We start from the raw sequence: 27905 nt of genomic DNA, 5'->3' as shown, positions 1-27905 counted from the left end.
GTGGGGATGGCAACGGTCGCCTTTCCCTTGTAGGGCTATTGTGCCGACGAAACGAGACAGTGCCAGTAGAGCCCGGAGCATGGCATCCTCAGGTTTCCATGAGGCAGCCCACGCCTGCCCCCGAGGCTGTGGCAAATGCCACACACACAATACCACCCACCCCACGGAAGGGGAAGAAAAGGCAGACATCAGTTTGTTACAAATTAAGAGATCGAACCACCAGATGTTTGTGAGAATCTTTCTCGTCTTTATTGCCAAGGCCCAGCCCAGGCCTGCCCGCTCACTCCTTGTCAAAGGAGGTGTCCCCTGGTGGGGAGGGGGCTGGGCCCAGCTGCTCCAATCGGGGGCTCCTCCAGAGGGCGCAATCGGTCGGCGTCGTGGGGGCAAATCCTGCCCGGTCAGTCGAGCACCAGCACCAGGGCATTCTGGAAGGAGGCAAAGAGCCAGGTGGGGTCATGGCAGGGCGTGGGACGAGTCAGGCCATGGCCAAAAAATGGAAGTCAGTCTGGTGCGTGGGAGCAGAGGATAAACTAGACCTGCCTATGGCCCTTTTCCTCTCCGGGTGTCAGTTTTCTCCACGGTCAGGTGGAGACAGCATCCCTACCTCTCCGAGTGGAAAGACCAAATGAGAAAAGTGTACGTTTAATGCTCCAAGCACAATACCTGGCAAGTAACGTAAAGCTAATATTTATTAAGCACTTACTGTATGCTCTTAGGTGAATTATCTCAATAGCTCTCTGAGGTGGGTACACCCCTATTATCAACCCTGTGTTAAACAACAGAAGAATGGAGGCATAGAAAAAAGTGAAGCAATTTGCCCGAGGCGACAGAGAAGGAAAGTAGCAGAATTCAGGTTTCCTCTTGGGGAGCCCCCGGCCAAGCGGGGGACCAAGTTCTGAGGGGCAGGGGCTTGCTCAAGGGAGTGGCAGGATTGTACTGATGGCCACTGCCCTCCCCAAGCCTCCTCCCTCCAGGCTGAGAGAGGAAGGCTTTTGCTCTCGGTTCATTGGCCAAACCTATTGACTGACATGGCTTTCCTCAGTTCCTTCCCTCACCTCTGCTATGTCCAGCTTCGCCAGGTTGTAATCAATGTTCAGCAAGTCTGGAAGTGGGAACCCGACTTGGAGCACATCTGAGAAACACAGTAAGAGTCATTTTAGCTGGCTGCTGTGCAGTCGATTACCCCTTAAAGCCAAGCTGGCTGCCCGGAACAGAGTAGTGGGGAACAGCACAGTAAGTGACAAATGACGTTTGCCCTCCGCACAGGCACAGAGCACAGAAGCCTCACCACGTGTATTTACATCCCAGGTCTGGGTCAAGATCAGACTCATGGTGTGGGGTCAAGGGCCAAGGGTCCCAAATTGTGGGAGGGGCCTTTGTCCCCAGGTAGGTGACATTAAGACTACATTGGCTTCAAAGACCTTCACTCCCTTTTAGCCTCCCTTATCTAGGGTCAGTGAAAGGGCTTTGGGACCACCCAGGTGGCATCCCTTCCTGCTTTCAGTAAAATCAAAGCCTACTGGAGCCCTCACCATTGATGACTGGGACATACGCCTCTTGGAGATAATCAGTGATGAAGCCAGTCAACCCTTTCTCCTGGGGGTGAGAGAGAAGGAGAGAAAATACCCACATCCCATCATTCAGTTCAGTTCAGTTCAGTTCAGTTCAGTTCAGTTCAATTCATCCAGTGTGAGTAACTGGATGGAAACATAGGATGTTTAAGTAGGAAAATCTGATGCTCAGATTTTCGCAGCCCTCACTTCGACCAGGTCCAGGGACCATAGGAATGAATATCAAAGGCATCAAATAATTGTCCACCTAGTGTCAAAACTGGGCTGGACCCTGCTTGACCGTAGGCTGATGCCCTGTACCTCTACTTGGTCCCTGTTGAGTGACATACGGGCCTTAGGTCACGGGGCAGGAGGAACTCAAGACACCATGCGCGACCTGTGGACTTCATTTTGCTCCTACAGAAAACTCAGTCATTTCAGTCATTCATTCACTACCACTCTGTACCTCAGTTTCCCCATCTGTGGAAGTGGAATACAATAGGACCTATGCACAGGGATTCGGTGAGTTTGCGTAAAGCACGGAGCAGAGTCAGTACTCAATAAGCGGTGTTGTTATTATTGTTGTTGGCACCTGCTGCTCAGGTTCTATCTTGGGCCCTGAGGCTACAAAGACGAATAAAAATGACAGCTGGGCCGGCCAAGCAGCCTCAGGCTACCGCTTTGCATGGCAGTGATCAAAACCAAGCCAGGGACATGTCTAGATTCTATTCAGAAAAGGAGATGGACTCAGAGAGGCTAAGCGACTTTCCCAGGGTCACACAGCACATCAGCTGCCCCAAGCCCCACAACGAGTTGCTCTATTCACTCTGCCTCCATCTCAGGGCCCATCCCTGCAGTGCCAAGGGAGAATAGGCCCATCTTGCCCTCAAACCAGATCAGGCAGGAGAACCCGAGATACTTACATTGAAGGCACCAATCGATGAAGACTCCCGCGATAGGCTCAGTAATCTGCACGGGGTTTTGAGGGGGACAAGCAGCAGGCAGCACAGTCAGAGCCACTGCCCCTGGCCACAGCCCCTCTCTGAGGCAGAAGTCCCTGTACAGCCTTCAGAGCAGGTGCCCCCAAGTCTATGCTTGGATACTACCTATGATGGGGCACTCATCACTCATCACCTTTCATTACAGCCCATTGTGTTTCCCACAGCTCAAACCACTTCCTCTTCTCCTTGGTCCTGACTTTTCCCTCTGGGACCCCCAGCCACATCTGTTGCTCCTGCCCAAGGCCAGGTATGCAGAGGTTTTCTGCCCAACTAGTCAGCCGCACATCCTCGAAAGGTACAGGGTGAGGACCCTTCAGTGACCTCCTTCCCTGCACAGCCTCTGATAAGCACTAACACATGAGGACACAAGAACAGGCCATGTGATGGTCATCTGGTGGCTTTATCTTCCCGGATTCTAGTCTTTATTCCAGCAGCGGACCTTCCATTTTCCACTGTCATTCCAAGGCATACAGAGCCCCAGCGTGAGCGCATGGCCCTGACCGGACCAATCAGAGCGCTCCATCTCCGGGGTCAGGGATTAGTTAGGATTGGTCATGTGGTCCGCGCTAAACCAATGAGAAGCAGCCTTGGTAATTTAGTTAAAACTGTTGGACAAGAGGCCTCTTTTGCAGTTGGGGTCACTTTGCCACCACCTGGGGGAGATGCCGCCTGAGAATTTAAGTCACAAAGAGAACAGCAAAAGCCGAGGGAGGAGGGCGATCCCAAGGACTTTGTGCACCTAAGCTAGTCTAGCCATGCCTGCAATTAAGATCTATCCCTAGAGTTTTCAGTCACGTGAGCGCAAAGATTCCCTTCTGGGCTTAAGCCAGTTAGGTAGGAATTCCCTCTTGCACTGAAAGAATCCTGGCCGAATACAAGTCAGATCAAAGCTTAAGACAAATATGAAAATTAATGAGTAACTGGATGGAAAACTAGGATGTTGAAGTAGGATGATGAGCATAATGTATGTAGCCAGTGCTTCCACAGAGAAAGAGCTCTATAAATGTTAGCTGTTGTTAGTAGAAGGACAGGCTTCTAGGAGGAAGTGGCATTTGAGGTGGGTGCTGACTGGCAGGTGGCATTTGGATGGCACAGGGAAAAGCCTATTAAGGGAAAAGGGGACATGGACCCATAGTCAGATGCACTGTGCAAGAGCCTAGTGGGAGCAGTGGTGGGAGACTTTGAGAAGGGACTTGAGTGCCAGGCTAAGATTTGAGAGAAGATGATGCAGGTAATGAGCTATTGAGGATTCTAGAACAGGGATAGTGACCAGAGCATCTTGGCAGTGTGGGCCACTCCGGATGGACCGGAGGGAGACCGTGGAGCAGAAAACCAAGGGCTGGTGGTAATGCCCATGCGGGAGTATGGGCGCACCAGCATGGGCATCAGACTCCTACCTGTCCAGAGAGGTGACCATCTGCAGCCGGTCCTCATGAACTGAGTACTGGATTTGCAGGTTGAAGTGCTGGTGGGTGACGAGTGGGGACAAAAGCAGGCAGAAGGCAGTGGTAAAACCAGGGGCTCCACCTTCCCAGTACCATTGTCATAACAAAGCAGAGGTCTTCCTCTCTGCCCATCGCACCTGCAGGAACTGGATCCAGTCGTCTCCCTATGCCCCCAGCCCAGGCTCCTTGTCTTCTCTGTACTTGCCCCAGGACAAGACTCTCAAAAACATCTAGCACATTTGTATGTCCTTGTGTGCACCGCATTATTGATTCCGCCTTTGAACATCCTGTGACCTCTACCTGGAGTGCCCCCCATTACAAGCCTCCCCAGCATCAACCCTTTCCCTGGCCAGCTCCTGCTCAACCTTTAAAACACAGCTCAGACATCACCTTCTCTGGGAAGTCCTCTGTGATTTCCTCGACTAGATTTGGGATCTTCCTAGGCTCCCATAGTCCCCTGGGTGAGCCCTTCTCGGCCCTTGTAGATGCTAATGAATGTTGGGGGGAAGAAGAGAAGGAAGGAAGAAGAAGGGGAGAGAGGAAGGAGAGAGAAAGGAAAGACTAAACTACTGGCCCTCAGTTTATTGATCTTTCTAGCCATTCGAAGGTTTAGTGGCAGAGCCAAGGATCAGACGTCAGGTGATAGTTCCCAGGAGGTTAGGATCACATAAGTGAGAGTCATTAAGGATCCTTCAATCCATTACTTGGCTATTAACTAAAATCCTACACTCCAGTCTTGAATATCCACAAGGTTGGACCTAAATGGGGAATGGACTGTACTCACAGTTTCCAGGAGAAAGAGGGACGCAGGAGCCTTGCCTCGCCGCCGAGCAGCAAACATCTCCAGGGAGCCGTGGAGGTGCAGCAGGCTCTTGCCTGTCGTCATGGTGACTTTGGGGGGCTTGTTAATCCTGATATGGGTCACCAAGGGCTTCGGTTTGGGATAGGCCTTAGCTACCTAGAGAAACCAGGAAATTCCCCTCAGGGAAAGCCACCTCAGAGTGGTGGCTTCATTTGAAATCAGGAGTCCATCCTGAAATAAGGTCATTACTACCTTGGACACAAGAAACATGACATGCAAGGGCCAGAATGTGTCTATCAGGAAATAAAAGAAACAAAACAGACAGTCTGGCTATTGCTTATTGGACATAGAAAGTAAAACTCACAAAACCTGGGCTGTTTCTATGCTGGACCCAAAGAGTACTTTATGGAGAAGTTGGGATGATTCCACATCAGTCAAGGAAATGTGGTCTTGAACAGCTGCCTCCCAGGGGCACCTGGGTGGCTCAGTCAGTTAAGCATCCGACTTTAGCTTGGGTTTGTGAGTTCAAGCCCCACGCCAGGCTCTGTGCTGACAGCTCAGAGGCTGGAGCCTGCTTCAGATTCTGTGTCTCCCTCTCTCTCTGCCTCCCCCCCAACTCACATGCTGTCTCTCTCTTTCAAAAATAAATAAACAACACAATAGCTAAAACATGGAAAGAGCCTAAGTGTCCATCAACAGATGAATGGATCAAGAAGATGTGGTTTATCTATACCATGGAATACTACATGGCAATGAGAAAGAATGAAATCTGGCCATGTGTAGCAACATGGATGGACCTTGAGGGTGTTATGCTGAGCGAAATAAGTCAGGCAGAGAAGGACAAATATCATGTGTTTGCACGTACAGGAGGACTAGGAGGAACTTGACGGAGGAACAAGGGGGAGAAGAAGGGCGGAAATGGTGGGGGAGAGGGAGAGAGGCAAACCATGAGAGACTCTTGAATGCTGACAAAAACTGAGGACTGATGGATGTGGGGGGGGGATGGGCATGGAGGAGGACACTTGTGGGGATGAGCACTGAGTGTTATGTGGAAACTAATTTGACAATAGACTATTTGTAAAAAAAAAAAAAAAGAATCACACACAAAAAAATAAATAAATAAACAAAAAAAATGTTTAAGAAAAAAAAAAAAGAAAATCTGTCTCCCAAATCCCTTGTCCCTTTGATTGGAGAACAAGGTCAGGTAGGCATGGTGGTCATGGGCAGTCGGGGCACTCACTTTAGGGATGAAGCCAGCCAGTGTCTTAGTGGTTTGTGGGGGCAGCTGACCAATCTACAAAATAAAATCAAGGTTACGACTGTTAAAGCCCTCCCCCACCCTTCCTAACAGACTCTATAAAATATGCCCTCTGAAGTTCCTTTCATCATAACCTTATAACTCTGTGCTTAAGTAGATAAGGAGCTCTTGGGTAGCCCGGGCTGTGGCTTACACATCCCAGTGTCCATGGCTTTTAGCATAAGGTCAGATGCTGAGAAAATGTTGAGTGAATGAGTGGCAAACAGATGGACGGATGTGATGGAAGAGAGGGGGGTGGGTGGACGGATTTGTGGATGGATAGATGAGTGGGAAAGGGATGAACAAATGAGTGCTGAATGGATGCACGGATGGATGGACGAACACTTAGGTAGGAGAATGAATAATAGATGGACAGGTCAGGGGTGGAGGGATGGAAGGAGTGATGTATGGGAGGAGAACGGATATGAAGGTGTGGAATGGTCTATAAATGGGTGGGAGAATGGATGGTGAATGGATTGATTGGTGGGGGGATGGATGAGAAGGTACATGGATGGATGGTGGGTGCACGGATGGGAGGGTGAATGGATGGATCAGTGATGATGGATAAATGGATAGATGAGAAGGAGGACGGATAATGGAGAGTTGGGTGGATAGATGGGTGTTTGGGTGCTGAAGGTCAGATACATGGGCTCACTTATTCAGTAGTACCAGACCCTGTTCTAAGTATGGATGACATGAAGGGTGGACGGATGCTAGCTGGAAGGCTAGAGTCGAGTCTACAGCATGAGTATACGATAGTGAGATGAATGAATGGGTGGCTGATGACTGGATAAAAAGAAGGTGGATGGATGGCCAGTGCATGAGAGTTGTAGGTTGATGGATGAATACCTGGTTGTATGAGCAGTTGGATGGATGGATGGATGAGTAGATGGTAGTTACACGGACAGAGAGGTGGCGGGTGTCGGGGCAAACTGATGATAGAAACCCGATCAGTTCTGGCATCTCCCAGTCACAGCCCCAGGATAATTCTCAGAATAGACACACCAGGCAAGGGCAGCTCACCTTCGTGTCCTGCACATTCACATTAAAGGACTTCTGCAGAAGGGCGAGCTCTGTGGTGAGGAAGGTGGCCGAGAGCAGCAGCTGTGAGGAGCCTGCAGCATAGCCCTCAGGGAACTCGAGGGCCTCGCCCGCATCTGCAAGCTGGAGGGTGTTTCCTTCTTGCTGCTGCACCACAGGCTGCAGGACAGCGGGCAGAGGCATGCTTAGCCTTGGCCGTGAAGGACCATGGCTGCGGGCAAGACTCTGTCCTCAAAACTAAATGGCACTTAACCCAGCCTCCAAGTCAGTAAGTGACTAGATGGTAGAGCCAAGAGCAGGCTACCATCCCAGCGTACAGATGGGCAAACTGAGGCCTGTGAGGATAAGGGAACCAGTCACTCATCGACGGTGGTTGCTGATAGCATTGCTTAAGTAACTTCAGTTAGTCTGCCTGATGAGTTGAAACTGATACAGACATGCTTTCTGTGTATTCTCAGAAGGAGGTAAATGGCAAACGAGGTGAAGCCTGGAAGAAGGAAGAAGACTTCACAGGGAGGTGACATTGTGGGGTTTTTCTTCCCATTCCTGGGAGAGGCGTCTCACCTAGTCACCTGGAGATCTGGAGACCTGGGTGAGGACCCACCTCTGCCACCAACTCACAGCGAGACCCTAGGCAAGTCCTGCCTCCTCCCTGGGCCCCCGTGTCCCCATCTGTACAACTGGGTGAGCCACTCCCTGTTAGAAGCAGACAGCCTTGGAGAAGGCGTGCGTGTGGGGTCAGCAGTCCTGGAGGTCAGCTCAGGATTGAAGGTTCATGCCAAGAGCAGAGAGGGAGGACAAGGTTTCAGTCTCGGGGAGCACTTTCACGGCGGGCCTGGTCTGCCAGGGCCTGAGGGCCCCTCACACCTCCCACAACCCAGTCCAGCCACCTCCCTGGCAGAGGCAGGCTGGTGAGACCCCAGGCCCCTGGGGGCCCCCTGGCACTTACACTGAAGCCTACTTGGAGATAGTTGGCTGTGGTGGTCGGCATGGATGTCAGGACATATTTGACGGTGCCCATCTGGCCCACGGGCATGGGGGCTGTGCAAAAGGAGGTTCTACTCAGAGAGGCGCCAATGGGTTCAAGCTATAGAGACTGGTGCCAGTCAGCTGCCACCTGGGCTGGTCTGGGTGCCAGGAGCCCTTGCCCTTTGCGTGACCCAAGGCAAGTTACTTGAGCCCCTCCGGGTCTTAGTAATTTCATCTGTAGAACCAAGGCAGGGATGGCTGGCTCAGAAGTGCCACTCCCTCCCACCACTATGCAGGCACAGAGCTTGAGAATTCACAAGGGATGTTGCAGCTCAGTTCCCACAATGGACTGGCATGGTTAGGATTGTTGGCTCTGTTCTACAGATGAGAAAACTGAGGCTCAGAGGAATGAAATGATTTGTGCCAGGCCACAGTACTGAGCACATGAGCCAGTTTTCTTCAGGCCCAGGCATTGGGCCTTCCTCTCACCTATGGACCCTATGAATCCAGAGGAAACAGAGGCAGTAGACCCCTGTGACAAAGGAAAGAGTCAGGTGTCACCACTATAGGATTACTATTCGGGGTGCAGGTTTTGTGGATGAGCCCTTGATGGCTGCTGTCCTCAGAGTCTAAGGGGGAGAGGGATAGAACATTGGATGGAGGGCTGAGACAAAGAGCCCAGAGTCCCTCAGGGCCTCAGGCTTCCCATCTGGAGAGTGGAAGCATGGACAGACACCATGACCTTAGACCTCCTGTCCCAAGGCGGGGCTTGGCGCAGGTGATTGAATGGAGAATGGGGGCCTCAAAGTCCAGCCGTCCTGATGTCCGTGTGGGAGCGAGGCATGGCTGGGGCTACCCACCGTTCAGGCTGGCCCACTTCCTGTTCACGTACACCAGGACCGCGTCGATGGCTGGACACATCTGGAAGCAGAGAAGGTACTGGACTGAGAGGGCCCCTGCATGGAAGGCCTTACTCTTCACAGCGGAGTGGTACTGCCTGGGGAGGCCCAAGAGCCCTGGAGGGACAGGGCTGAAGGGGAAACCGAGTCTACACATCACGCGGAAAGTCGATGGCAGAGCCTGGACTGGAATCCAGAGCTCCTGACCGCCTGGGAATCCAGAAAGACTCGTGCCCCAGCGAGTGGTAATGGGAGCAGGTGGGCAAGCTGTGGTGTGCAGTCTGCCATTTCCTCCTTCTGTGCTCATGGCAGACATCACTAGCCGATCAAGGCACCTTCACCTCCTGAGACAGCCACAGCCTCCATCAGTCAGTCAGGGTCACACCCAAGGGAAAGCGCACTCGCCGTGCTCTGAGCACTGCTACGGATGTGGGCTGAGACCTGCTCGGGGCACTCACCATGCTCGGAAGCACTTTGTGCAGGGTGCTGTCCAGGAACTTGTTGACAACCTTAGGCAGCATGCTGGACACAGAGGGTGGGGACAGGGCACAGATGGCAGGAAATTAGGCACAGGACATTCGGGGACACAACTGAGGAAGGGCAGTGGCTCGGGAAGCGGGGTGCTGGGCAGGGGCGGTGGTGTGGACCCCACCTGCCTCCCCAGCCACAGAGCCCCTCACTTGCTGGGCAGGTTGGTCTTCACGCTGACCAGGACAATCTCACAGCCCTCGCTCTTGAACATGGGGAGACCTGTTTGCTCATCCTGCAGAAGCCGGTTGGTGGCTGTGATGTTCAGAACCACGATGATCTCCATGTTCCCACCCATGAAGCTGGAGGAGGGGGCAAGCGGGCATCATGGGCATCTTTGCCACTGTGGTCACTACCCCTGTCTTCTTGTTGCCCTCAGTCTCAGCAGCTCTGGGAGGGGGAAAGGGTGAGGCACCACCCCACCCACAGGACGGAAAAGAAGATGGGACTTGCCCAAGGCCACAAAATCAGTCTTTTCCTCTTCTCTCTTGCTTTGGTGAACTCCTGCACACCCTTCAAAACCCTACTCAGCTTTCATTATCTACCCCAAAGCCTTTTCTGATTCCCCTCACACTTCCTCTGTCCTAGGCTAGTCACTCAGTCTCTGATCATTTGTGCTCAAGTCTGGTTCCCATCAAATGTAGGAAACAAACATGCACTATTTCAGACCACAGCGCCCAGGTGGTTCACAGTAGGTATTCAATAAGTGCACACGAAAGAGTAAGACAAGGTCATTTTCCTTCCTTTCTTCCTTCCCTCCTCTGCCATGCTCACCTCTTGCCAGTGATGGTCATACCGGTGGACACGCACTGGAAGATGCCCACCCCAGGCACGAAGCTCAGTGTGATGACAGGCGGCTGCACGTCCTTCACCTTCAGACTGGGAGGGGACAGACACCCACAGCAATGAGAACCAGGCAGGTGAGACCCTGCTCCTAGCCCCCTCCTCCACCACCTTGCCAGGAAGTCTTGGCAAAATCCCCCACCCCATGTCATAGGGATAAGCCTGCCTTGTGGGGTTCTTGTGAAATGCAAAGGCTGGACACGAACCAGTCTGTACATGGAAGTACTTGTCACTTGTGAGTCAGGACACTAGGCTGTGTGACCTTGGGCTGCACTTCCCCTTTGTGGGCCTCAGTTTCCCCACTGGCAAAATGGGGAGGCTTGCCTAGATCAGGGTTTTTCAACAGTGGCACCATTGACATTTGGGCAGAATAATTCTTTGTTGTGGGGGGCTGACCTGTGCCTGGTCGGATGTTTACCGGTATCTGTGGCCTCCATCTACTGGAGGCACTAGAGGCACCTCCACCTACCCCTCCAGCAAAGCGTGATAAGGAAAAGTATTTCCAGATGTTACCAAATGTCCCTTGGAGGCAAAACACCCCTGGCTGAGAACCACCAGTCAGGATCCAGGATAACGAAGATGTGGCACATCTAACCTTCCCCCCCATTCAGGAGCTCTGGGCAGACATTGCTAATTGATCACAGCCTGTACCTCGGAGCCCACCCTTCCCAGCACACCATTCCAGGCAGCCCCTACCAATCGATCCCACGGAGCGCTTGCAGGGGAACCAATCTGCCTCACCATTAGACGGTGGTTGATACCTTTCTGGCTCTGTCATTTGAGAAACTTTCCTTCAATTTCACGTGCATTCAGTGAGCCTCTGCTGTGTGCAGGGAGGTGGGATTTGACTTCTCAACCTCACTTCCGCTTCCCAACGATCCTGCTCACAAGAGGCAGGTATTGTCTCCAAGGGATGACTAAGGCCCAGGTAGGAGCAGTGACCTACCCAAGGTCACACAGCAAGCCAACAGCAAAGCAGGGAAGAGGCCCCAGGCCCTGCCCCAATGTCTGCCCAGAGCTCCCTCCTGCCTTCGTAGGTCCTGGGCCCAGCATTCCCCACCACACCCGACCCTGCCACCCCCGAGGCCCTTCCCCTGCCCACTTGGTGATGCCCTTGATGGGTTTCACCCCCGGCCGCTTCTTGCCAGCCTCGGCCGCCATCTGCTCCAGGATATGGCTTTCATCCATGGCGCTCTGTACCTCTGGAAAAGGGGGGCATCCACTTAGCAGGCCTCCCCGCTGCCCTCCTGCCCTGCACCAACCCCCAGGCGTCCCAGGCACAGGCTCCTCACAAGTGACACCACTCTGTGCCCAGAGTCACGGTGCCCCTGGGCTGGGTGAGCCGGAGACCCAGAGAGGAACCATGACTGACCCCTGCCTTCCCCTGGCCTCACGGGAGAGGTGGTTACCAGGAACTGGGACAGTGACAAGTGACAAGAGCCATAATACACTGGGGCAGCTGGAGGAACAACAGGCGTGGTTTGGGCAGGAAGACAAGAGCCAGGGAAGGCTTCTAGGAGGAGGTGCCATATCAGTTGGTCCTTGCGGGAAGGGTAGGAATTTTCACCAGGAAGCCAAGAGGTAAAGGAGGTCGCTCCAGGCAGAGGGTATAAAAAATGCAGAGGTGGAGAAGCAGGGAAGAAGGTGGCATGGTGAGGCAGGAGCGAGAAAGCCAGCATGGCCAGAGGGGCGGGGAGGGACGTGGCAGAGACTAGAACAGCTTGTGGGGGGCATTCCATGAGGGGGCCTTAAACCCCAAGACCTTATCCTGTGGCCAGCTGCTCTCAAAGCCGGGGCACTAGGGAGCTCATCTGAGAACTTGTTAAAGATGCAGATTCTGCTCGCTCCCCAGGCCAGGAGGCCCCAACCCTGAGGACCACCAAGCCAGAAACACCTGCAGAATGGTCATAGGCTGGTTCCCGGAGAGGGACGCACACTGAGCTGAGAGAGCTGCCACCAGCCCTCTGTACCTGCATGTGACTTCGTTTCCCTCGAAGTCATGGAGCTGGGAGACGGGAAATAAGTGTTACTAAAGTCCCTCCAGGAGATTTTAATCTCACATTTCATGTGATCTGCCCAGGTAAGGACCCAGCTCCCTACTGTACATTTCCTTACATTTTATACTTACAGACAAGCAAACGGTAACGCGGAGGAAGAACACATCGCCTGAGGTCACACGGCAAATTGGTAGCCGAGCCGGAATTTGGCTCATGTCTGTCATCCCCACAGCCCACTTATGGCCACCAGCCCTACAATTGGGGCCAGGAGGGGACCCAGGGAAGCAGCATTTCCTGCTCTGCCTCTGACTTGTGGAGGGACCTTGGACAAGTCAGCCCATTGTCTCTGGGCCTCAGTTTCCTCCTCTGTGTAAAATGGAAGAATAATGCCATTGCTGCTAACTTTGCCTTGAGGATCACAGGATGTTCAAGGCCGTGCAAACACGAGTGGTCACTGCCTGCCACCTGCCATCAGCCCCCCACCCGGGCCCTCCAGCTTACCGCGGTTCATGATGTCCATGCCCAGCCGCAGCAGCGCCCCGGGGTCAGCTCGCATGGGGGTCAGCAGGCCACAGAGTGCCAGAAACAGGATCTGCAGCATGGCTCCCCCTGTGCCATGGGGCCTGAATTGGGAGCAGGCCCCTGAGACCCCGGGCCCCCCCGGGGACTTCCTGTGCTCCCGAAGAGAACGGGCCTCCTGGATGGTCTCAGGGGTCCAGGGGCCTTTGAACTCCAGTTCGGCAAACCTTATTCCTGACTTCCAGAGGGGTCAAAGAGTGTTCTGATTGAACACAGGGCCTCTGTGTCACCCAGGGAGGCTCACTTGCCCCCTCTAAGCCTCAGTTTCCCCATCTGTCAGCGTGATGTGTGTTCTGACCAGCCTGCATAAAGGGGTTGGTTCAGCCACAGTTTTGCATGAGCTCAAGGGCAGCTCAGTGCCAGTCTGGGGCCGCAGAGGGGCCTGGCACCTCCCAATGCAGCATGGGAATGGGGGACCCCCCTGCTCCCCCGATCCTGACACTACAGTGGCACCCCCACTTCCTCCAGCTCAGTCTTATCCAGAAATCTCAACTTATGGCCCCTTAAGACCCCTTGAGATGAGATACTACCACACCAAAATGGAAACTGAGGCACACATCCATGGCCTCACAGGCAGTGAGTAGAGAACTGAATAAGAAACTCTTACTCCAGGCCCTTCAAGATTCCTAGAAAAGCCTCACCCCAACCCTGGACCCCCAAGAACCCTTCCCTCTCACTTACTGAGACCTGAAATTCTCCCAAGCAGAGACCACTTATTTCAGGTTTGAGCTGCGGCTGAAAAGAATCTGGGAGGGACCACAGGGCCTGGCCTGTGTTACCCAGAGGGGACCTTCCAGCTGGACTCCTGCCAACAGCAGGCTGGGCCACTGAGGGCTGCGTGGACCCAGAGAGATGGGCGCCTACCGGGGCCGCCTCCCCAGTCTGGGCCTGTACCTGCATTTGTTCATTTGCCTCATATTTATTGAGTGCCTACTATGTGCCGGGCAGACCGGGCTACAAGGTTCACATGGCAGAGATAGTTCTGTTCCTCCCGAATCTCGAAGACAAGCGATAGAATGGGGTAAAGTGCATGCGTGTGTATGTGCGTGTGCACAGGGCACAGGGCACAGGTTGGGGTGGTCAAGGAAGGACTCTCGGAGGAGATATGTAGGCTGAGATCTGAAGGATGAGAAGCAGGCAGCTTTCAAAAAGCCAGGGAGGGGCACCTGGGCAGTTCGGTTGGTTGGGCTTCCAACTCCTGATCTCCGCTCAAGTCATGATCTCACAGTTCGTGAGTTCGAGCCCTGCTGCCCTGACAGTGTGGAGCTTTCTTAGGATTCTCTCTTCCTCTTTCCCTGCCCCTCCCCCACTCTCTCTTGTGTGCTCTCTTCTCTCTCTCTCTCAAAATAAATGGGGGGGGGGGGAAACCCAGGAAGACCATTCAGGTCTATAATTACCATATTTGCTAAATTAAAGTGTGACCTATTTCTCTCTAATCCCATTTAAGTTTTAAAGATCTCTCTGGGCTCAAGCATAATCACTTTTGGTGTTCCCTTGACCTCTATGAACACACGCACTCATGTGCTGGGTACATGCATGCCCAGTGCTGGATGTCTTTGAAAATCACCCCCAGGGAACTGTGAAGTTCAGCGTCAGAGCTGGCGGAGGCTTGGTGATGGTCTCCTCCAGCCCCAGCCCCCCCCGCCCGTCTCCCAGTTGGGAAGACTGAGCCCCAAGAAAGCACCACCTCAGCTCCCCATTCCCAGGCCAGACCTATTGCCAGGTATTAAGGCTACTCGGGCAGGATTTTTGTCCTCCTAGTATAATCAGCAGCTGGGGTAACAGCGTCATGCACGTATTTCTAGAACAAACAGTCTAGGCCAGGGTTTTGTTTCTGACTTTGCTTGTCTTTTTTTCATCTAAGATATTCCTCCCTCTTAGAATGCCCTCCCTCCATCCATCCACAGCCTGCCTGTCTGTCAAGTCTTAATTTCAGTCCTTGCTTCCTCCATCTGGAAGCCTCCCCTCAATCCCCAGCCACCCTCAGTTTCAAAGATCACAGCTTGACCTTGACTATGTTCTTAATCTGTCCCACCCAAGATAAGCGTTCCCTGCTGCTCCCACCCCATCCTCCACTCACACGTTTTCCTCCACTTGAAGTCCCTTCCTACCTCTCTTTGCCTGCTGAATGCCTAGCTGCCCGCTCCCTGCCCCCGTTGCCCCAGCTCAGCTCTGAGCTCCTGCAAAGCAGAACCTCCACGGTCTTCCCAAGGAGGCCCCTCAGCTCTTCTGCCTCCTTGATCTTGCCTGAAGATTTCACTGTCCAGTGGCTTCCTGTTAGGTGGGGAGTACCGGGAAGCAGTCAGGATGTAGGTCCAAGCCTTTGCTGTGTGATCTCAGGCCAAGTCCCTTCCCCTCTCTGGGCCCCAGTGTTCTCATCTGTAAAAGACATTCTCCGGGAAAAGTTCCACAGGTGGGGCCTGTCCTTACCTTGCTGAGCCCAAGGATATTCTGCAGATGACCAACCTCTGCCTCCTGACCCTGGGACGAGAAAGTCCTTATATTCAGGAGCCTGATCAGCTGTTTGGATCATTAAGGGCTTAATAAGGCCCAGATAATTATCTAAAGGTCTGAAGAACAGAGCCCCGATGTTCACGTGATCTTCAGTCTGTTCCAATGTAAATAGCCCAGAGGAGGAGAGCGGGGGCGAGCCTGGGCAGCTGCATGACGGTGGGCGCTGGGTGGGGGACGCGGTTGCTGGAGTGGGCAGCAGGGCTCACACTGCCCCCTCCTCTGGACTTGGCACCTCCCACCAGGCCAGACACATAGTGGGCACTTGTCTGTTTCCTCCACAAACATTGAGAACCTACTGTGTGCCAGGCCTGCATGGGGCACGAGGGGGCGCTGCAGTGAACAAAGGTGTTGGGGCTCCTCCTGTAGCCTACAGCGGGGAATGGGCATGTGACAAATCAACAATTACAGAACCAGGTCATTCCTGGGGAGGTAGGGGTGCTGGAAACCGCTGAACGGGGGGGGGGGAGGATGGGTGGGGGGAGGTAGAAAGGGAAGAAAGGAGTTGACACTAGAGCCAGATTCCTGGAGCAGAGGGTGTCGGAGCTAATGCCCGAGGAGCTGATGCTGCATCGGAGCCAAGGCAGCTCTGCAAGGCAGTGGACAGGTGTCTCAGGCCTGATTGGCATTGCCTGGACCATCTGAGACTCCCAGGGGCCACCAGGAGCTAATGAACCAGGGGGTGCCATCAGAGGGAACCTCCCGGAGGAAGCCAGGAGCTGGTAAATAACCAGGTGAGCTTCTCTCTAGGTCCAAACCCAGAGGACAATGAAGGCAGAGTCATCCCGGGCCACACGCAGGCTGGCCACAGAGCTGGGGCCGGGACCCAGGCCTTGGGTGTCCCGCCTCTGGTGTGCTTTCCACGGGGCCCTCAGGGGGCCGGGCTGGGGGCACCTCGAGAGTGCTAGGAAGTCCCGGGGGGCTGCTGGAGGCCAGAGGTTTTCCTCGTCTGCCCCACAGGGAGCTCATGGGTCTGAATGTTGGAGGACGTTGCTGAGCCTGATGTGCGCATGGGGCCACTGAGGCCAGAGGGCCAAGGCCTGCCTGAGGTCAGTGGGACAGAAGCCAGGTCAGGACAGGAGGAGAGAAGGGCTTGGATTGGCCCAGCCAGGCTTCATCCTGATCTGAGCCCTGAGCTGAGGAGCCAGTCTACAGATAGCATCATTTTATCCCTGCTGACCCGCCCCTGACAGACGGAGGGACAGACAAGCCTCACCTCCACCCCCCAACACACTCAGTGCAAATCCACCCCCATGTGCCTCAGGTCACCTGGCTTCCCCCCCTCCCAGGGCCATCCCAGGCACTGTGAGGAGAGCAGGAAGGCCAGAGAAACCCCGTGCATAGTTCCAGTGATCTGGGCCCCAGCCCCAGCCACTGTCCTCACAGTGTGGCCTTGGCTGCTGTCTTACCCTCTTTATAATGTATGAGAATAACAGGAAGCTTTCTGAGAGGGAAAAGGACCTTCATGTCATCCCCTGTTCCCCTAAATTCAAAGTACATTGGTCCTAACCAAGTTCCAATGGGTAGGTAGGAGGTAAATTCCCTAAAACTAAAATTATTGTAGGGAAACACAGAGTCTTTCCTGGGCCACTGGGTAGCCGCGTGGCTTCAGGGTCCCCAGGGGAAGACTGGTCCAGTAAGCTTGTGGCTGGACCTCTCAAAACCCCTCTGACTCAGCTTTCATTCTGCCCATAATAAAAGCAATAAGAGGGCCATTTACTGTGCCCGTGACCTGCACCAAGCATCGTGCTTAGTGTTTGATCTGCACTAGAGCATTTAAACCTTAGGACCGCCCTATGAGACGAGCACTTTGGCAATTTCCTCCATTTTACAGGTGGAGAAACTGAGGCTCAAGGTCATACAGCAAGTGATGGCACAATCAGGAGTTGAATCTGGATCCAAGGGACCCCAGATCCCAGGCCAAGACTTGCCAAGGCACACCTGCCCGCCTGACCTCCCTTCTGCACACCCCAGGATCCCCCTGCCTGGTCCCCTATAACACCTGCCCCATTGCTCCAAATTCAGCCATCCCCCGGGACCAGCTGTGGCTGCTTCCTCCAGGGAACCCTCCTGACCATTCCCTGCCCCCCCGCCCCCACACCTCTCTGACACGGAAGACCAGGCTGGTCCTGAAGCTCCATGCCACCTTTCCTCTTCCCTGCACTTGCTTTGGGGACACAACAAAGGTGACTCCCCACTTGCCTATGGGGACTGGTCTTCACGCAGCTTCCTGGGGTCGGGGGCTGTAGCAAGCCCGGGCCAAGCATATGCAAGCGTCAGCAGCTCACTAACCACACATTTATATGTACCTGCCGTGTGCTGGACTCTGTGAGGGAAGCCACAGACACCAACGACAGTGGTCTGGAATTGAAGGACATCAGAGTCAGCAGGGTGGAGGGGCTTGGGTGTGACCGAAGAAGACTGCATTTGAGCTGGTAGACAGGGGCAAACCAGTTCAGGTCAAGGTGTCCCAGGGGGAGAAAGAGCGAGGGCAACAGGTCAGAGAGAAAGGGTGTGCAAGGTGAGTAGGGGGTGGGGGCGGGGGGATGCAGCTTCTGAGGAGCCGGACCAGAACTGGGAGGGCGTGGGCTCACCTTCTCTGCCCCACATGTCAGCAGCGGCTGCCCCTTGGCTCTGCATGCATCCAAAAACACTCAGATTTGTTTGGGCATCTCCCCTTTAGAGTGAGTGTGCCCTCAGCCATGGGCACAGGAGGGGCGTGCAAGAGGAAGGGGCTTCTGCAATCATGTGGCTGTGAGGCCGTCCAACAATGGCTCAGAATGCGACCCCTCTGCCACCCTGCAGCCTCAGTCTGGGACAGGCTTTCCACAGCCCTTTCCAAACATGCCAGAGCCCTCACCTCCCCCCCCCCCCCCCCCCCCCGCCACCTCTCTAGTGCATCCACGCTGAAAGCCTCTTGCACTCACAGGGCCCAGACTCCCTCTGTAAGTACCTGCATAAGTCTGCACGCAGCCCAGCCACGTGCCGGAGTAAGAGCCCCGCCTCCCCAGTGCTCATCCCCACCTCTAGAAGGGACTTCTATTGTAGAACCAGGCACATCATGGGTACAAACAGAGTCCTATCTGGCTGAGAGAGCTAATTGGATAAATGGGTAGATATGTGGATGGACAGATGCATGGATGGAAGGAAGGGAGGGTGGTTGGATCATTGGACTTGTCACTTAATAGACGGACCCTGTACACGGAGCTTACAATCTTTTTCTAAGCTATTAACTTTCTCTCCTGGTTGAGTCTGTTTTCTTAAAATTTTTGCCTTTCTCATATTCCAAATCACCTAGCCTTGGGCTGAGCCTATTTTAAGTCCCAATAAAAGTAGGATTAATGAATGAACTCACTAAACAAGCAAATGAAATAAAAGCCGTGCTGTCCAGAGCACAATCGCGAAGTTGGATGTTAGGGTCGGGCCCTTCCCTCTCTCAGCGCGGGGGCCCACACCCCTCCCCACCACCCAGATCCTGGGCTCGCTCCAGGCCCCTCCTGTCACATGAGACTTTGGGGTGAACCTGTAACCCTTGGAGGGGACCAGTTAGAGTCACACTCTACCAAAGGTCTTGTTTACTGATGGTGGGAATTCAGGCCTTTTAGCCCCAGAGAAACATAAACAGAATGTGAATCTTGTATATCTCAGCAGGAAGGAACACTCTGTCTGGCTAAGAGCTTAGCTTATCAAGGAAAGAAAATCACGTGGCTTTGGCCCGCCAGGGTTCGCGTCCCTTGGTCCTCCCTAGGCCATGTTGTCGTGTGTGAGCCGCTGGGTCTGAAGAGCTTTCAGAGGGAAAGGACTTAGACACACTTGAGGCCACAGGCCCTGGAGAGAGATCCTCTCCTTCCAACAGACACTTGCCTGTGTCCTGGTAAAGCCAAAGACAGAGACGTGGCCCAAGAAAGCAGTGTGCTCCCTGTCACCTGAGGCTTGTGAGCCAAGGACACCCCGGATGGGGTGCTGGTGATGGGAGAGGGCACTGGACCTTTTATTCCTGGAGTCCTGGAAGGGCGCCATCCCAGGAGTCTGCCACCGTCCCACTCGGAGACTTGGCATGTTCCTCTCCTCGCCGGGCCTCAGTCCCCACATCTGCCAAATGGAACCCCACAGCCTGCCTGTCTGACTCATGAGGCTCCTCTGAGGTGCTAGGAACAAGATGGGATGTGACACTGTAGAGGGGAAATGCCACCAGCTGAGGACAGAGTGCCCATGGTGCCACCATGACATTGGTAACTGCCAGCCATCCGTGCCGCTCTCCAGGGTCCCCTTGCAAAGCATGAGCTTCCCGGGGCAAGGAGGTGAGGGAGTCAACAGATATGGTCAACAGAGACGTGGCCACACCCTCTTCTTCTGCCAGGTGGCTTTGGTGGCCCTGGGAACAAACAGGACCCAAGAACTGGACGTAGGCAGCTGGCCTCGGATTTGCGCAGAGCTCACTGGGTCTGGATGGAGGTTGCAGCTCACGAGAAAATGTTTAATGCGAGAGGGGACAGGTCTGTACAGCCTGGAGGAGCGGTCTGGGGCTCACAGGGACAGAGGCGGGCCGGGGGGGAAAGGGGAGGGAGGGAGGGAAGGAGGGAGGGGAGCTCAGGCACCCAGTGGAGATTAAACAGCCCGGCTGGATCATCCAGCTTGACAGTGATGGTTAAATGTGGCTTTGCCTCAGTTTCCCAGGCAGGGAGCTGGCCCCCTCTCGGCTGCCCTGGTGGTCCCACCTCAGCGCTGGTAGAAGAGTCCGCTGGATATCACGACGTAGCCCTGGAGGGCAAGGAGAACCACGGGCCAGGTCGGGGGCCACACGAGGACCAGGAACACCTCCAGCCGCCCCATCAGCCTGGCTTTGAGCTCATGCTCTGCCACTCTGGCTGCAGGCCTCCTGAGTCGCCTCTCTGGGACTCAGCCTCCTGCTGTCACTTGGGAGTGGTAACAGCACCCACCCTGCAGGCCTAGGATGAGGAGGCACGTGGGCAGAGCCCCCAGCACGGGGCCGGGGCTCAGTGCGGGCTTATGGACGCCGTTGGGACCAGCGCTGTGTCAGGACTGGGAGCCCAAACCACTGAGCATATTCTCCACGTCCAGGGCTCCCCAGGAGCACCAAGCACCTTCCCTATATCCTCTCTCTCTGCCCTGCCCTGCGGAAACGTGCCCAGGGCCTGCTGAGCATCATCTGCTCATTCAACAAATCTTCACTGAGCCTCTGCTATAAGCCGCGTCCTGTTACACGTGCTGGAGACAAGCAGACCCAGGCCCTTCCCACGCGTAGGTCATACACGGTCCGAGGCAGTAGCCATTGTTAAATTAAACCCAATTAAGATTAAATAAAATTTACAATCCAGCTTCTCAGCTGTACTGGCCACATTTCAAGTGCCCAACAGCCACACATGCCCAGGGGCTGATAGCGGCCACCGTGTTGGACTGTGCAGATATCCATCCTCACAGAACATCATTTTGGACAGGGCTGGGCTAGGGACCTTTGACTTTGGACCCAGTTGGCTAGATCTGTGAGTACCACAGTGGACGGGTCAGTCACTGACCCTGCCTGCTTGGGAGAGTCTCCAGGAAATTTTCACTAATGGCCCAGGTTCCAATATGTGCTAATTGTTCCTTTTTGGGGAGCGGGGGAGTGGATCACCCACGTGCCTTGGGACCATAGTTCTAAAGTGACACGGGCATCATCCCTGGAAAAACATCCCTGGGTCCCACTCAGAGGATGTGAACAACACGTGCAGATGCTGGGCTTCAGGGGCCTCGGCTAAGCTTTCTGTCCTTCATATGTCTTGTTGAATGAATAGAAAAAATATTATCATTTATATCCCAGGTGACACGGAAAGAAGTTGTAGGGTCTCACCCTGGGCAGTGGAGATTGAATTTCACCCTGGCCCCACCAATTTCGCATAAGGGCAAGTGGTTTTAGAAGGGTCTGGAAGCCCCCTTCCCCATCCAGCCTATAGAGATATGTGTATAAAGCTGGAAGAAGCCTGTGTGTCATCTCCCCCAGACACCAAAGGGGCTGTGCCCCCAGCCCAGGGCATAGATCGTGGGATGACTGAATCCCCCGAAAGTGGCCCGGCATATTTGATGAGGACCCTTGCACCAATGTCTCTAAACGTCCTAAATTTTCCATCTCATTACAGCCAAGGATTCATGGCACGGTCTTGGCAGGAATGTCCCCCTGAGGGGGACACCCTCAGGCATGGCCAACCCGGAGACCTCACTGTTTGTATAGCGGGAAGGGAGAGTGGGGCCTCGCTGAGCCCAGCCTTCGTCCGAGGGTGGAGGAAGCCCGTGCGCCACACACAAAGGCTCACCTCGTAGACAAAGACCTCAGGGTTGGCGTAGTGGAGGTTGACCACGTTGGGGAGGGCGACCCCCATGCCCAGGAGAGCTGCAGGAGGGGAAGGAGCAACTAAGTTCAGTCAGGAGGCCCCAGCGGAGCGCCACCAGGAGCCGGGCCCATGCTGAAGTCCTCACGTGCCTGGTGACACTGAGCCCCACAGACAGCCGGGGAGCAGGCACCATTATTATTATATTCATTTTACAGAAGGGACAATTGAGGCTTCGGGAAGTAAAAAAAAGAAAACTTGAACCCCCCCCCTCTTAACCTCTGAGCCCTGGGGCTAGGTGGGGGGGGAGGGAGCCTAGAGCGGAGGAGGGCCAGCAGGGGACCGTAGGGCCAACTGGTGTGGAGGGCGGGGCTCACCGTTGAGGTGATCCAGCAGCGGCCTCTTGAACACGGCGTCCATGAGTGGGTGCACTTGATTTGTCTGCAGTCAGGGAGATGGGGGGCCGCGGGCCCGCTCCAGTGAGGGGCCGAGAGAGACGGGCAGAGGGGCCACACGTGAACACGCCAGACACAGACAGGCACACAAATAGCAGAGGCACGGGTGGAGGGAGGAAGGCAGGTCACCCCCGTCCTGCCTTCAAGCAGAGCCCAGCGACCCCTGGGGTCAGGTCAGCTGTCAGCGTCTGGGCCCCCGGAACTGCCCTCCGGGGAGGAGACAGACCAGCACCTGACTGACTGACACTGTGTGCCCAGCAGGTGGTGGGCAGGCTGCCTGATGCCAGGAGACTGGCCGCCTTCTTGGTGCTGACCAATGGACGGATGGACTGATGGTGGACAGACTGATGTGCCGTATTGACTGACAGGCCAGCCCACAAAGGACCACATGGTGGCCAATGGCCCAGCCATGGCATGTGGCTGAGGGGGCAGCCAACACTGTCCAATGCTGGCTTGTCTGATTTACCAGTAGACTCAGTGATTCTTGGCCTGACCAGTCATTGGCCACCAGCAGTGACAGGCAGCTCACTGACGGACCCCACTGAAGAACTGAGGTTGCTGACCGCCTGACCAGCCAACAGGCAGCCTGGGAGAGAGACTGGCTACTATCCCCAAGTGCCCTAGGAGGAAGCTCAATCGTGGTGGTTCATACAGGGGCACTCGTGTGCGGGCACACAGTTCAAGGCCTGCCCCACCCACTGAGGGGGTGTCTGGACATCCCAGCCCCACACTCACATCAATGAAGCCCACATTGGAAGAGGCCACGGTGAGCTGGATGTCCCTGGAAGAGAAGCAGGAGGCTTAGTGCTGGGGCCTAGTCCCCCCCGCCCATACCACACATGCTGCATCCCAGGATCCTCTGATGGACACTGTGATAAGGGGCTGCAGGCCCATTCCCCAGAGGAACACACTGAGGCCGCTGGCTCCAAGAGGCCTTTCTTACCCCAGCACAGATGTGGTTCCCCGAAGCTTCACCTTGGACACAGAGAGCTGGAGGCTCAGGTTCACAACCTGGGCACGAAGGGAGAGCGAGGTCAAAGAGTGCAGAGCCACAAGGGAGCCTTCAGCTGGCCACCAGCTGCCACCCAGCCCCTGACAGATTTGGGTGTTTGTGGAGCACCCGATGTGCCGGGCCCCGTACAGAGCACTGGGAGCAAACACAGCATAAATGAGACAGACCAGGTCTCTGCTCTGGGGAACCCTCACAGGCCAGGGGAGCAGGTGAACAATAACCAAAGTAACCAGATGAGATCCTTGCAGAGAGTGTCAGGTGCCATGAAGGCAGAGTGTGGTAGCATGGAGAGGGCTGACGGGGACCATCTTTCTCAGGGTGGTCCAAGAAGAAGGTTGCAACATTTAAGCTGAGACCTGAAAGATGAGAAGCCAGCCATGCCAAGAGCTAGGAGAAGAGTGTCCTGGGCACAGGGGGGTGGGGGGTGGGAGGCAGCACGTGCAAAGGTCCTGTGGCAGGAATGTCATGGCATAGCGAAAGAACAGCAAGGACACCAGTGTGAACAGAGCAGAGCAAGTGAGGAAAGTGGGGCAGGAAGTGGGATGTGGGGTGTCGCCACCCTCCAGCCAGCCCCACCAGCCCACCTGACTCACCATATCAAAGGAGAAGAGGGACTGGAAAGCCGAGTTGGAAGCCACAGCCAGGACCTCCACGAAGGGCTGCAGCTGAAGCGTGGCATTGTGGGTGTGAAGTATGACCACGGGCGTGGCACCCAGCTGCACCTTGAGCGCCACCGGCATGGGCTTGGGGAACCTGCGGGCCACCTGGGGAGGCAGGGAGGGAGAGAGAGAGGAGGGCACCTAGGGGCAAAGGCTGGGTGGTCTCTGCACTCATCACTCCTCAGGCGCTGCTCAGACATGACTGGGCCACAGGCCCCTGCCCTTGGCGATGTCCCGCCTGAAGGGGGCGGTAGCCTTGTGATCTGTGCCAGGAAGAATGGGAGCTCAGGGGCCAAGGGAGCTTGAGAAGGCTCCTGGACGGGGCTAGGGGTTGGGCCCTGCCCTAGGAGGCAACCCCGAGCTTGGTCTTGAAGACAAACAAGAAAAAAGGAAGCAGAAAAGGCCCTCTGGGTAGAGGCAGCACCTGGACAGAGGCATAGGGGGGCGGTGAACAGCAGACTGTCAGGCAGAAGGGGGGAGGGTCTTCAGATGGAGGATACAACGACAGACGCTGAAGCCCCTGCGGGACAGATACCAGCCAGCCGAGACCCTCCCTTCCCCGTCCCAGCTGGGTCTCGGCCCCTGAAATGACCAGAACTGTCACCAACCTCAGGGATGAGCCGGCCCAGCACGGATGTGTTCAGGAGATTGTCGTCCGACTCCTGAAATGAGCCCCCACATCACAATGGGCCTTAGGGCAGCTGCCCCCCGAGCTACACCAGCTTCTGCCTCCCCATGACCCCCGTTCAGCCTTTCCAACAGCCCACCCGTGGCCCCAGATCTTGAGCTGCGTCTCTCCCCACGATTTGACCTCTGCGGGGTCTCCCCAGGCTGGGCCCCAAGACACGCATGTCCCACGTGCCCCGGGTGGCAGGTCCAAGCCTCACCAGCTGCCCTGTGATGTCCAGGTTGAGGGCCCCAGCCTTCTGCATCAGCAGGAGGACAGAGTCAAACAGGTCCTGGGAGAGGCCCACGGCTGCCATGGCTCCGTCGGTGCCCACGTGCAGCGGCAGCACGAAGGGGGTGGCATCCACGGGCAGGACAATGGGCTTGCCCAGCAGGAAGAGAACGGCCTGTGGGGTTGGGGGGTGGTGAGAGGGAGAAAAGCAGCGGGGCCTCAGGAGGGAGGCGACTCCGTCACAGATCCCTGGGCTCTGAGATGTCACCCACCCGTATGCCGCATGTCATCCAGCCTCACACCTTTGCCTGCGTGCCCTACCCCCGCCTGGGATGCCATTCCAGCTCCCCTCCCTCCAACACCCCTGCTCCTTTAGTCCAAAGACCCCAGAAGCAACAAGCCCAAGGGCCCTGGGCTGACAAGGCGACACTTACGTTGATATCCAAGGAGATGTAGTCCTTCGTGACCTTGGGCACGTTGACCATGGCGTAGCGGATCTGGGACTCTGGACCCACAGGGTTGAGGCCTACACAAAAGCAGAATGAAGGAGAAAAGATGGCATCCTTAGCCTTACCTCCCAACGCCTCCTCTATCCAGAAACCTCAACTATCTGACCTTGGCCAGCCACACCCAGGCCTGGAAGCAGAGGAGGTAAGAAAGAAGGCCTCTGAGGAGGCAAACTTAGGTCACAAAACACACGCACCCAAGATTCAGCCACTAGCAACCTGTGGACCGTTAGCGTAGACATGATTCTAGCAGTTTGGGTGTCTCGCTTTCCTAATCAGTGGAAGACTAGAGACACCAAATTAGAAGGAAGGGGAAGGGTCACTCTGTGCACACATACGCCCTGAAGAAAGCAAGAAGGAACCACAGGAGAAGAACGGAGCTCACATTCATCAAGGTCCGGATATTTGACCCACACTGTCCCAGCACCCTCCCCCCGGGCCCCAGTCCTTACCAATTAAAGTGCCCAGGTGGACATTGAGGCCCTGCACCAGGTTGGAGATGCTCAGGCACAGCTGTGGCAAGACAGAGGCGGAGGCTGATCAGGCTGGAGGGGTGAGGCCAGGCGGGTCTAGGGTCCCAGTCTGGAAGCCTCCCCGGGCCCACACACCAAGGCCTGGAGTCCCTTCCTTCCACCCAGTGGGCCTCTTGCATCTCTCTTGGGCCCTGAGGACTCAGAGAAGCTGGGCTCATGGGCGTCGAGGAAAGAACGGGGACAGTGGGACACAGTAGAGGGGACCACAGCTGGGCCAGGACAGTTGAGGCAGGGAGCCCGCTGCACTGGGGCCCAGAGGGCCTGCTGGGGGAAGGGCGCTGCACGCGGTGAAGGCAGGCGGTGGTCAGCGAGCAAGACTGGAGTTCTGGGCGCAGTGGGCGGCCCGAGAAGTATATTAAGCTGGGGTCAGTGTGATAGAAGGTGGGGCAAGGAGAGACCACCCGCAAGGCCAAGGGGAGTCACAGCCCGGGCCAGGCAAAGCTGGTGGGGCTGGGCCAGGGGAGGCCGGTGGCAGAGGAGAGGGCCAGGTCAGGCTGTACTGCCTTCAGCCCTTGGGCCTCAGTCTTCCCGTCTGCAAGATGGCAACACTGGGGCCCACGCCTGGTGGGTGTGGGATGGCACCGAGTGGGTTGACTTGGGGTTGCAGGGACCAAATCAGAAGATGGTGTGTGGGTAGGGACAGAGATGGAGAAGCACCCCCCCCTTGTCAGTGTGACCCTAGCTCCAGGGGCACCTGTCTGTCACCAAGTCAGCCACAAGCCACTAATGACAAGGGTGGAAATAGCAACAGGAATCACAGCCAAATTCTCTGCCAACACTGTTGTAAGCTCTTCACGGATGTTAATGGGCTCAACTCTCTGCGCGGTGCATGTGGAATTGGGGGCAGAGGGAGGTGCAGCGACTTGTCCGAGTGTCACAGCCGGGAAGGAGGGGGCCAGGATTCAAGCCCAGGCCACACCTGGCTCCAGTGCCCATGCTGTTGTCCACTTTCCCTTTGTCTCTTTTTCATAAGCCCCTTGGCCCCGTCCCGACCCTCGGGCGTGGAACTGGGGCTGGCCCGGGAGCAGGGGCCTCCCTTCCCCGCGGCCCCCAAGCCCCCCTTTGTTTCGTCCGCCCTGTCACTGCCCTGGACCGTCCCCTCAGCCTTTTTCCTGCCCTCCTGGGAAAATCGGAGGAGTCCCATCAAGGGCCTTCTAGTTTAGGAAAGGCGCTAACGGTCCCCATCTCCCCCATGCCTGCAACGCCCCATGAGGCACCGCGCCTCCAGAGGTGAGCAAGGGCCCCCTCCCCGGAGATGTGGGGGTGGGGTCTTTACCTTGTTCCGCAGGACGGCTCTGACGTGCTTCTGCACCAGGGCCAGCGGCCCCCGGGCCAGGCTGAGGGAGAGACCGAGAAAACGCTCCTGAGGCCCAGGACACAAGTTCCGCCCCTTTCTCCCGGCAGAGCCACAAACTGAGAGACCGGTGTCCCCCCGAGCCAGGGGCCAGTGAGTCCCTTTCCACCCCTGCTGGATGCCAGACACCGCGCTGACACCGTTGTCCCCACAGATGAGAAACCGGGCCTCAGAAAAGAGGTCACTGGCTTGGAGGTTTGTACGTGGCCAAAACGTGACAATGAGGCCAGGCTTGGGGGAGACAGAGAAGGTGTTGCGAAAGCGGACTCGGCCCCGTCCTTGGCCCACTGGCCTCGTGGCCACTCTGAGCCCAGCAAGCTGGGGTGCTAGTTCTCTGGGACACGCCTGGGAGGGTCCCTTCCTCATCCTGCATCTCACTTTCCCCTCTGAACAAGGGGAGAGGGGTCCAAGTTGTTTCTCAGTGGGGATGCATAGGACTGTGGTTCCCTCGGGTTTTTCTTTAAGGTTTTTTTAATTTAAAGTTGAGTATAGTTAACACACAGTGTCCTATTAGTTTCAGGTGCATAACTTAGTGATTCGACACGTCTGGACATCACCCCGCACTCCTCACAGCAAGTGCACTCCTGCCTTCCCGTCGCCCGTCTCCCCCTCAGCCCTCCCCTCTGGTAGCCATCAGTGCATTCTCTGTAGTTAAGACTCTGTTTCTGGTTTTGACTCTCTCTCTCTTTTTTTCCCTTTG

The 27905-nt window shown here is 55.6% G+C and overlaps 2 protein-coding genes across 2 annotated transcripts; both read right to left on the bottom strand.

Annotated features, from left to right (window-relative positions):
• Positions 1 to 366: 366 nt before the first annotated feature.
• On the bottom strand, positions 367 to 12973 carry BPIFB6 (BPI fold containing family B member 6). The gene is made up of 15 exons (XM_039225354.1): positions 12877 to 12973; positions 11478 to 11577; positions 10307 to 10411; positions 9685 to 9834; positions 9463 to 9526; positions 8966 to 9026; positions 8086 to 8177; positions 7119 to 7295; positions 6039 to 6092; positions 4781 to 4954; positions 3949 to 4016; positions 2474 to 2519; positions 1533 to 1596; positions 1056 to 1132; positions 367 to 425 (listed from the first exon to the last, which is right to left on the bottom strand). Exons 1-15 carry the CDS (start codon positions 12971 to 12973, stop codon positions 399 to 401), a joined length of 1356 nt encoding a protein of 451 aa, XP_039081285.1. The 3' UTR covers positions 367 to 398.
• A 6984-nt stretch (positions 12974 to 19957) lies between these two features.
• On the bottom strand, positions 19958 to 27188 carry LOC120227200 (BPI fold-containing family B member 2-like; the record flags this gene model as incomplete). The annotated part of the gene is made up of 11 exons (XM_039225355.1): positions 19958 to 20223; positions 21774 to 21850; positions 22166 to 22229; positions 22979 to 23024; positions 23187 to 23254; positions 23849 to 24019; positions 24523 to 24576; positions 24802 to 24987; positions 25247 to 25413; positions 25771 to 25831; positions 27128 to 27188. Coding segments are annotated over 11 exons (997 nt in total), but the record flags the coding sequence as incomplete, so codon positions are not given.
• Positions 27189 to 27905: the final 717 nt, after the last annotated feature.

Source organism: Hyaena hyaena, unplaced genomic scaffold, assembly GCF_003009895.1.
Source record: "Hyaena hyaena isolate Hyena2069 unplaced genomic scaffold, ASM300989v1 scaffold_2073, whole genome shotgun sequence".
NCBI lineage: Eukaryota > Metazoa > Chordata > Mammalia > Carnivora > Hyaenidae > Hyaena > Hyaena hyaena.
This window is presented reverse-complemented; position numbering and strand designations above follow the sequence as displayed.